The sequence below is a fragment of the Gallus gallus genome, chromosome 27, assembly GCF_016699485.2.
Source record: "Gallus gallus isolate bGalGal1 chromosome 27, bGalGal1.mat.broiler.GRCg7b, whole genome shotgun sequence".
In the NCBI taxonomy this organism is placed as follows: domain Eukaryota; kingdom Metazoa; phylum Chordata; class Aves; order Galliformes; family Phasianidae; genus Gallus; species Gallus gallus.
This window is the reverse complement of record NC_052558.1, coordinates 2044318-2054916: the sequence shown is the minus strand read 5'-3', so window position 1 is coordinate 2054916 and position 10599 is coordinate 2044318. Positions and strand designations below refer to the sequence as shown.

The 10599-nt window shown below is 47.4% G+C and overlaps 1 protein-coding gene across 22 annotated transcripts in view; it reads right to left on the bottom strand.

Moving 5' to 3' along the window:
• Positions 1-2424: 2424 nt before the first annotated feature.
• TLK2 (tousled-like kinase 2) overlaps positions 2425-10599 on the bottom strand; it is a 43587-nt gene continuing 35412 nt past the window's right edge. For all 22 annotated transcript variants that reach the window (XM_046904396.1, XM_046904394.1, XM_040653448.2 and 19 more), the window contains 6 exons: positions 9845-9934; positions 9199-9368; positions 7575-7713; positions 6545-6656; positions 5417-5524; positions 2425-5037 (listed from right to left, as the gene is read on the bottom strand). In XM_046904396.1, coding sequence (XP_046760352.1) covers positions 4864-5037; positions 5417-5524; positions 6545-6656; positions 7575-7713; positions 9199-9368; positions 9845-9934 — 793 coding nt within the window. In that variant the 3' untranslated portion in view covers positions 2425-4863. The remainder of the gene's footprint in view (positions 5038-5416; positions 5525-6544; positions 6657-7574; positions 7714-9198; positions 9369-9844; positions 9935-10599) is intronic.

The following is a 10599-nucleotide window of genomic DNA, read 5'->3' as shown; positions in this document are numbered from 1 at the left end:
CACCCAGACAGGGGCAGCGAGGAGTTCCAGCCGTTTACGAGAAATCTGACTTTTAGAGAAAAACACTTTCTCCTCGCTCATGACTCAGTCAAGAGTTAGCAGTGCCTGGATGTGAGGCCCAGAGGGAAGGCACCTGGGGGGTGGCAGAGGACGGCACATCCTGCGTGGTGCACTGGGAGAGCAGCGATGGGAGTGGGCAGCAGTGCTCCCACCCCTCCCCATGGCCATTCCCGGATGGAGCATCGTAGGTTCAGGGCCACACGGGCAGCCCTGGATCCTTTATTTCCACCTCACCTCACAGGCACAGCCCCCTCCCTCACTGCCCCGTCTCTCATAGAGGAGTTTTGGTGTCCATCGCTTTGGTTTGGGTGCGATTTTCAGGTTAGCAGGAGCTGGGATGAGGCAGTGCTGAACAATGTAGGGCTCTAGCTGTGGTCTCGATGCAAAGCTGAGGCAGGCCAAGAGGGAGGACGGGACCAAATCACTGTCCTGTCCCCCGGCCAACGCATGCTCACAGCTCCTGGGCTGCAGGCAGCTTCGGTCAAGCGAGGACAGGGCTGAGCTGAGCACCGAGTTGTGCTTCCTGTGAATGCAAACCAGAGCCAAGCACTGCACAAACCCAGCACCACTGCTCACGAGGCTGAGCTTCTGTCCTGCTCCACATCACACCATTACGTTTGCAGGTCCGGTCCCAGTCCAGGCCAGCCGTGGCCATTGGGAGAGGATGATAAGCTCTGCTAAACCTTTCACTTCGGGCTTTCCCCGCCCACCTCAGCACCACCCCGCACTGACCCAGCTATGGAAGCAGACTGACATTGGGCAATTAGAAGCAAGGGGAAAGGGAGAAGAAAGGCTGCAGCAAAGCAATCCTGTGGCACAATGCAGGGCCGGGAGCCGTCGTGCCGCGTGGGGAGCTCAGTGCTGGCAGCTCCTCAGCAGACAGCACGCGCCAGCGGCTTTTCCCGTCCTTCGCGCCCCCCAAACAGTCAATGCATGAAATGAGAGCTTTTCTCAGCCTCAGCTCCTGCCCCCCCGCCTGGCAGACAATCGGGTCCTTGTGGCCAAGACGCCTGGCCCTGGCCGTGAACGTGCGTGGGGAGGCCGTGCAGCGCGGCGTTTGCTTGGCCTGCTGCCCCCAGCCCTACCCAGGGCAATCACTGCAGGGGTGCGCAGATGCTCCGTGTGCATTGTGGGGTCTCGGTGCAAAGAGGCATCCGTGTGCAGCAGGAAAGTGAGCTCTGTGCTGGGTGGGAGTCCTGCTTCCACGTGCTGCAAAATCTCCATTCCAGGTGGCGCCGGGTTGAAGGCAGGGCTGCTTCAGCACCCAGAAAACAACCTCCAACAGCAGCAAACCCCAGGGAGACGCAGGCGGCGGTAGCAAACCTCGTGTTGAGGGTTTGCCAGGTCACAAAATAAAGCGGGACTGGCCTAGTTGGCAGAGGGAAGCTCGTTTCATAGCATGACGCCTAACTGCTAACGTAGGAGGCGAAGCATCCAGCAAGGCAGCCCCTGGGGAAGCCTCGCTCCTGTCTGCGCCGAGCGCTGCACACGTCCCAGCTGCAGGCATGCTATGCACATGGGGCGTACCTGACCAGCTCTGCACTGTGCTGTTGCTGCTGAAAGGCAGCTGCCTGCTCCTGCTGTCCAAACCTGCGTCGCATCGCCCCAACTGGCGCTCGGGACCGAAAAAGAATCCATTGCAGCAGCACAGAGGGAGCCGCTCTGCTGTCGGTGTTTGGTTTCATCCGCGCTCTGCTGAAAGCTCTCTGTGACCCCGAATGTGAGGAGGGTGACGTCAGGGCTGCTGGGAGCAGAGGAATCCTCACCCACCGCAGCCCATCCTGCAGCACAGCTGACTGCTCCCTGCCTGGCACCTCTCCTCGTCATGCAGCGGGGATCTGGGCTGCAAACTGGGCCCTGCAGTGCTTCATCCACCTACAAGTGGACACAGCGCCTTCAGCTGCCAAGGTTTTGTTGCCTTTTTTTTCCCCCCTCTCTCCTTTTCTGTGTTATAGTTTAAAAGCTGTTGAGACTTGGCGGGATGAAATGAAAGGATCTGGGCTTCTTGTTGCTGTTAATCCAGGCCATCAGCTTTCAGCACAGCCGGGGCAGAACAGGAGGCGCACACATTTTCATCAACAGACACAAAAAACCCATTTCTTTGTGGCCCAAACATACGCAGCTTCTAAAGGCAGCCGCCGCTCCAGCAGAAATGAAGGACAAACTCCACTCCGATGTCTTCCTCCATCTTCCACAGTTTGATCAACGTCAGTAATTAAATGAGACTCGGTGATTTTCAACAACTCCCTCTTCCGATGCAGAGATCCCAGAGGTCTGAGCTGCTGAGCACCACCTCCTCCATCCTCGTCCTGCAAACACCTCATGCCAACACTACGAAGAGCAAAAGAGTGAGAGCCAAGCAAATCAGTTTCTTAAAACTTATTTTAATATCCATGTCTCATCTGTTGGGTAGAGCCAAAACAGTCTGGCCTGGTTTAAGTTACAAATTCTTCATACACTTCTCTTTAAGTAAATGAACAGTGTGGCAATAGGGTCTGTTATTGGAAGTGAAACCCGTATTAACAAGGTGCTGCAGCTAGAATTCTACCAGGGTTCTTCACTGCTTTCAGCCCCAGAAAAGGCTAATGCTGTCCCCAGGCCCCTGAATGGGTGTCACACAGCAGGAATAAATGCATGACACAAAACTACTCACACCCACAGAGATAGCACACACTGTATGGCCAAGAAACAACGGGGCTGGGATACAAAAAACCCTTTTAGAATTCTCCCCGCTGTGGACAGATACCAGATCAGCCATTGCAGCAAACAGGACGAAGCATCAACCCTGATTTTGCCTGACGGATTCGTGGAATCACTGCTGTCTGAACAGTTATTTCTGGAACAGACCAGCAAGGATAAAAGGGCCACAAAATGATGGCCGAGTATTTAAAGATGCAGTATTTCTTTTGTTTCCGATACTACAGTTCAGAGACCACCTTCACACAGCTGCAATTAAAATCAAAGCACGGTTCCGTGCTTCCCAGATCAATTTGCTTAATTACTCATTTTTTTTTTCAGTTAAACACGGGATCCTGAGCAAATAACACGGAGGATGGCTTCCAGTAATGCAGGCAAATGCGAGTTCCCTCAGAAAGTGCATGGCTGAGAGCAGCACTGCTTGCCACAGGAACACCATGCAGGTACTGCGTGCCCCACACACTGCTGGAGCTGCAGGAGCGACCCAGAGGTGCCATGCAATAGCCCACAGCACACAGGTCTGGGTATCAGGATAGGAAGCGTGCATGGGACCACCTGCTCTTTACACAAGGCCCTGGATGGCAGTAGTGGCACTGCCTCTCTCCCACAAAAAGCTTTGTTCTTGAACACTGCATCTTTAAATTTTCCTGGCCAGGGACTGCTGCCACATGTTAGGAACGCTCCAAGCTGGCTGCCACATGTTCAAGCGCTGCGCTTTTTGGTGTGTGTTTTCAGTCCTCCTTCAACGCAGGGGGGAAGGGGGCACGGTGGGGACAACAGGCTGATGTTTCCCAGCAGGCAGATTCCAGCTAGAGGTGCAAGCCCCCTCCAGGCAGATTACAGAAGGGTGACAGAAATAATGAGGATATTTGTTCCCTTCTGGAACATTATCTCCTTCCCCTCCACTTGCGATCTGGTGCAGCGACGGCAGCAAGTTAGAAAAGTCAGCAAGTTTTACAAAGGAAAATGCTAAGGGAGAGAGGAAGCCTTCCTGCCAAGTCACCTAAGTGAGAAGAACAAGACAAGCCTTCTTTCTTCAGCTTTGGATTTTTTTTTTTTTTAACATGAATGAGATATGTACAGTACTGTGCGAGCACAGATTACACCTGTGATCAACTGAGCTGTGCTCCAATTCTTTCCTGTTCGCAGCCTGCCTCCTCAACTGTCAGCAGATATCATGCTCACAAGAGCAGAGAGCACATCATGAGCATGGCAGGGTGTGTTTTCAAAAAGAACAGCACTTCAAATAAATTAAAAAGGTGCAACCGTTGAGAGAGCGATGAAGCAGCAGCTGAAAACCTGGTGGCAGTCTGAACTGTAATCCACTCCGAGCACAGCAGATCCATGCAGGCCTGCCTGTGAGCTTCACCGCTCTCCTGAGAAGGTGAATTACTTGTAAGAGGCCACGCCAAGGGAGCAGAAAGCTGCACCATCTGCAGAATGCCATCAACCTGCTAATACGGGTTTCACTTTGAGACCAGAAAACTGTTTTCTTCCAAAAAATTGTTATTTTTAAAAAACTGAAATTAATTAGGGGTAAAACACTAACGCTAGTGCCATGAACAGGCAGGATCAACTTTTTTCCCCTCCAAAGGGCAAAGAGTCATATACCATCCCCAGCTGAACCTTGGTGCTTCGAGCTTTTCAGGAGATGTTACCTAAACTTTATTAAAAGAAAAAGAACAATGTTTAAATATCAACACTGGACTCGACCAGTCTTTTTCCAAAGTCCACATTCTTCATATGAAGCACACACGGCGTTCTGGATTCCCCAAGGCTGCATGTTCAGAAGTTCACAGTACGTGGAACCATGTCTTTTTTTTCTTATATTTTCTTGAGTTTCCCCTCCTTGTTCAGAGCAGCCACACTCTGTGGTCATTTGCTGGACAAACCTCAAGCCACCTCCTATCCACATGGCTTGGCCTAGATGCTGACGGTTTTCTTGATGAGATTAGATGTTGTCATGCTCTATGGATGGAAAAAAGCAAGAGAAAAAAAGCACCTGGTACAGGTTTCTCAAGACCCTTGCGGATTCCTCTACTCCAAAGCCGTTTCTGAAAGTCTTTTTGCCGGTTTCTCAAGCAGTTTTTGGCCTATTATTCTGTGTCAGTTTGAAGAGCTGTTATTGGATGATCCAGAGGTTGATGCAATTGCAGCTCCAGCTGGGCTGCTTGTGGATACAGATTTGCGGATGTGAGGCAGCAAGTATGGGTCACAGGCCAGCTGCTGGACATCTATCCGATCCTCCTTTCGGTAGGCCAAACAACGCCTGATAAATGCCTGCAGATACCCCCCAAGGCAAAACAAGAATTAGTAGACTGACAGGAACAGGAAGCTTTCTTTGATAGATCTAACTCTGTGGGAGCTGGGCCAATCTGACAACCCAGCGCTGAAATTCCTTCCCCAGTGACTGCAGACAGCCCAGCTGCTGTGCCAGAAGCACATCTTTTAGCAGGAGAAAGCACGGGTAGAGAGACGTGCTGTACTCCATTCAACCCCGAGGCTGACAACAACAACGATGCAAAGCCATGGATCACTCTGCAGGAGGCAGGCATTGAACACAAACTCCTTGGTAGTTTAGGAAAGCCAAGAGAAAGGAACCACTGGTGTTGGCTGCTGAATGGCAATGCAACATGACTGAACACTGCTGATGACTCACCTTTGCTTCTGGTGTGACTACTGGCTTTGGAGGGAACTGCACCTCGGTAGCTTTCAGAATCGTGTTCTCCTGTAGAATATCTTGTTGTGACTGGTTGTGGCCAAAGGGCTACCAAAAAAAACCCAAAAACAATAGTAGTTAAAGACTGATGACAGGCCTTAAAAAAAAATAATCCCATAGTGCTACTGTTAATCAGCGCTTGAGATCAGCACTTTTCCAGGCAAGAAGCCCATGAACACTGCGAAGGTGCTTGCAGATTCCAGCCAGATGAACATCTGACACACTGCTCTGTTTTTGAACTGAACAAAAGGGACACCAAGCTGGAACATGTCCGGCGTGTCTCCAGCTCAGACAGGAAGGAACTCCATGTGCTTGCAGACCTCACAGGTCAGCTTGACCACATGCAAGAAGACCTTCACCCATCTGAGCTGCCAGGAGATTCACCTCCTTCAACCTGCTGGGCTGGTTCCACTGTTTGCCTGATTGACACCACGCTGTTTCTATCAGCCCAGGCTTTCCCAATTCCTGGTTACCAAAGACTTGTAAACATAAGAGATGATGGAATCCTTTTGCTGCCCAACCAACTTCTTCTGTTGTCATAAAAAAAAAAAAAAGTAAGATTGCCTTTTCTCAGAACAAATCACCTCTTCCTGAAATAGACTCTTCCCTTTCAAAAGGCATTCTAAAAACATTTAGAGTAGGTCTTTATATCTGCTTTTTATTTTAAAACACTTGCAGCTGTTGAGCAATATTAGGCCTGACAAAGACTTTGCACTCAAAGAATAACATCAGAGCACTGAAAGCATGATAAAACAATGCCAAAGCAAGAGTGTCAGGTGCGTGGTCCTGAATGACACATCCATCTTGCCCATCATGACCTCAGTGGATATACAACCAACAGGAAAGATGTTCTGAAGAATGTTGCTTCTGAAAGTATTGCCACATAGAGCAAAACACAACCTAACAAATTATCCTCACTCAATTAACATGGACTCTGTCTTGGAACTGGTAGCGAGGAGACAAGCCAGAAGCACCTTCTAGTCTGGCAAGGAGAAGGGAGCAGAAGCCAGGGCTGCCTCCCATAGGTTTGGGAATCACTGCTTGGAAAGGAGTTACATGCTCTCTTACCTTTCTGCCATAGAGACACTGATAGAAGATGACCCCTACTGACCAGACATCAACTTTATTTGAAATCTTTGGAGGTTCTTTCCCAACCACGAAACATTCTGGTGGCAAATACCTGGTTAAGAAGAATGGACAACAGGTTATGAGTATTATCTTCAAATACTTGCAGTCATTTTCTTTAGAAAAGAAGGAATAATCTTCTGTGATCACATGCTGGCTTGGGATTCAAGGAACCCAGTTTTGATCCTGTGCATCTAAGATCACCATTGCCATACCACTGCTTTTCTTGAAAACCACAGTCCCAAGGACTCTCCAGACAATGATGGTCTGAGTTAGTCAGCACAGTCAGTTTCCTTTCAACAGAAGCACATAAAATAACCTTGTTTTCTTTCATGTTCAAAACTGGTATTTGTTGTCAAAAGAGCTTGGCTAACAATTTCACAATAGAAATCCACAGCCAAAAATATGTATTTCTAGAAATTCAAGCCTAATTGGCAGTTCATAGTTAGAGACAGCTTTGCTCAAACTACAGCTACTTTTACTTTTGGAAAGGAACAGGCCCAAACATTTGTTCACACAATATGGAAGGCTTTAACAAACATTTGTGTGCAAATGTTGCCCACAGTGACACATTGCAGTTTGGGTAACATCTAATAGTTACATCCTGTGGTATTCACTGCAAGCCTTGCTCTCAGCTGCATCACTTGCAGTGATAACATCTGGCACTGGGAGTCAAGTATTGCTGCAAATATCTTTCATATGGCACTTGGAAGTGAAGATTTGGCTAAAGACAGTACTATGAGATTTATGTCAGTTCTAAGCTAACTCTATGGATTTTCACCTCACTTCAGTGGAATGCTCTTTCCTTCTCCCTGATGTACCTGCATGGTATTCTCCTCTCCTGATTTCCAGGGTCTCAAGCCTCCACCATCTCAAGCTGACAATGGCAGCACATACAGAGCTAACACAGATCCAAAGAGGTCTGTAAACTCTTCTTGATCTTTAAGCTGCAAGTGCCCCAGGTGATGCTTACCAGTAAGTACCAGCCCCCTGCGATGTCAGCTCCATGCCATCAACAGAGTTGTAGCTGTCATCATCCATGATTTTGGAAAGCCCAAAATCTGTGATTTTTATCTCTCCGCATGCAGTACCATTGACTAGAAGAATGTTACCTAAATAGAGAAAAGAAACAGTCTCTTAGAAATACATTTAGCAGGAAAAAGCAAGACTAAAATTGCATTGAAGCCTGGTCCTCTACAAGAAAACAAGCATCCTACAAAGCCCAGCAAGCTGCAGCTGCCTGGGGTAGGTGTTTTAAATTCAGTACACCAAAACTCAGAGACAACTCAGCTCCCACTGACTGCTAGATGTGATTTATCCATCCACAAATGGCTCAGTTGCCCAACATTACTTGGAGCCTTTGGACTACAAGCCCTATTCTCCAAATCAGCTTGATGCCCGCACTGTTTTGACCTCCCCAAAGGTTCTGCTGGAAGGGCAGGTCAAAAAGAAAGACTAAGCAAAGAAACAAACATACACAGTTATGACTCATTCTGTCCAGAAGTCCTGACTTGCCCCAGTCTCTCAACAGCCAGAAACTTTCTTCCTTCCTGGCAGTGCTCCCCAGTGGCTTTCTAAGCTCAAAAAGACAATTACTGCTTAAGCAAGAGTCTTTCATAAATCCATCAAGGATCAAGAATTCAGATCATCACTGTTTTTCTCAAAGCATACAATAAAACAGCAGAATTGTGTGTGATGGCAGTGGATGAATCACAGCTTTAGACAACTGCAGGCAGAGCTCTGCTGCATGTTCAGACAGCGTAAGAATAGCCAACAGCTGGGGGAAGAAATACAGTCACTAGAATAGTGCAACAGCACCACCTCCTGTACAGATTCCTCTTGCTGAGGCAATAAACCACATCACAGAGTTACACAATGCCGACGAGGTACCACCAGTAAAGGAAGGCAAACCAGAGACAACTGTCTGAAGAGGTGGTTGAATTTTACTGGACTAGGAGAAAGCAATGTAGCCAACGTCCCAAAAGAGAGCACTTCCACTCCTGCCTTCACTACTCTATCCAGTGCCAAATAGAGCCCTGCAACAACACCTTTCAAAGGACCTTCTGCTTGGTAGATGCTAATGAGTGCAAAGAAAGACGCGAGCATGCATGTCCTCAGCTTTGTGAGCTGCCATGTAATAAAAACCAAACCAACCAAAAACCTGAATGCTTCCCAGCTTCTACCCCCAAGACTTCAGGCAGATGATTACAGAAAGAATAAGCCAGAAGAATGGGAACATAAAACACACTAGTAATTATGGGAACCTTTATGAAGCAATAACAGTAGCTCTCAGCAGCAGAACACAAGCAGGACATTGAGAAACCAAACACAGACACTTGGTGGTTCAAGAGCTCATTCTGAATAAGGCAGCTACTTTTTCTGGAATGTTACTTCCTTGTTTATGTTGCAATTCTGGGAGACAATACCCTTTTCACAGAACGTTCTATGCATTATTGCTTTTTCTCATTTCAAGTTTATTTTCCCAGGCAGGACTGTCTCCCTCTTGCAGTCTGACCAAAATAAACACCCCCGCTTTACTCATAACCCTTTACTTTCAGTTAGCATCCTTAAGCACATCAGCAAGCAGCACAGCATACCTGGTTTAAGGTCATAGTGTATGATGGGAGGTTTGATTTCATTTAAGTATTTTAAAGCATTCACAATCTGCATGATAATGGATCGTGCCTCCTTCTCCGACATTAACTTGTGCTGTTTCAGGTAGAAGTCCAGATCGTTTCCCTCACAGTATTCTAACACTGTACAAAACCTGAAGGCAAAACAGTAGCAGTTGTAATTAAGGCATCTGATAAAAAACAGACCACTTTGCTGTTGTCTGTCTGCAAGTCTCATTCATTCGATCAATAAATGAAGAGTCCTCCAGCCAATTAATCTCTTTCCAAAATTAGGGCACCAAGAGCACAATCCTCAATGCTCTTAGTGCAAAGGTCAGACGTGCCCCATTTAGCACCAGAGCAGAAATGGAAAGCAGTATTGGCTGGGGCATGTGCCCAGGTCAACAAAAAGCAGGATTTACTAGCAGAGCATCACATCTGACATAATAGGGCATGCGAGTCAGCGTCGCTAGAAAATCTGTGCATGCTGGAGCTGCCTCAGACAGACATCTCTGCAGCACAGTCTACAAGGCATGGATATACTGTGGACTCTGCTGTAAGATTTTGAGAGATCAAAAACTTTGTAGTGGATGGGTCAAACTGAGTCAAAGCACACAGGAATGCAACTTACGAGTCAGTATCCAGTGAAAAGTAGTCATATAGCTTAACTATTCGAGGATGATCCAGTTCTTTGTGAATTCTGTACTCTCTACACGCATGTCTGAAAATAGGAAAGTGTGAGCATTAGTCATACGAGTGACATAATTCTAAGTTCTGCAGAAAGAGCACCCAGACATACCACTCAGCAGTCCAAGTGCAATCACAAACCCATGCACACCACACAGCTTAAGAAAAGGCAAGCAAATGAGGAGCTGCTCAGAATAGTTTTTGAGAACCACAGAATCCAAGCGTATCAGATTCCCAAATGCTGGCAGCACTACAAAATAACTTAATCCTGATTAATGGTGCTTCTTGCCAAAACAGAATTATCTCATAATAAATCGCTATGGGATCCAAGATAGCTGAATACAAAAATCAGCAAGTTCTAGAAAAATTCCAGGATGCTCAACAGTTCAGGCTTCAACTCCAGCTTAGCTCATGCCATTGACACGTTGAGGAAGTAAGATCACAGTTTTGTCTTTGAAGTTCTGTCAAAAAAAGTCTGGCTGTGATTCTGCAGCGCTTATCTAAGCCATGGCATTAGGAAGCAAGTGTTACCAATGCTTAACAGCCCTCTTCTAGGCTGTGACAAGTTATTCCTATCACCTGTGGAAAGCTCAAGTATTCTAGGAAACAAAAAGAAGTCTTTCACCATGCAGGTGTGTGCCTGGAAGATGGGTATGAGCACTCTTTTTCTTCAAGATCTTACACATTTTGAAGAGAAGC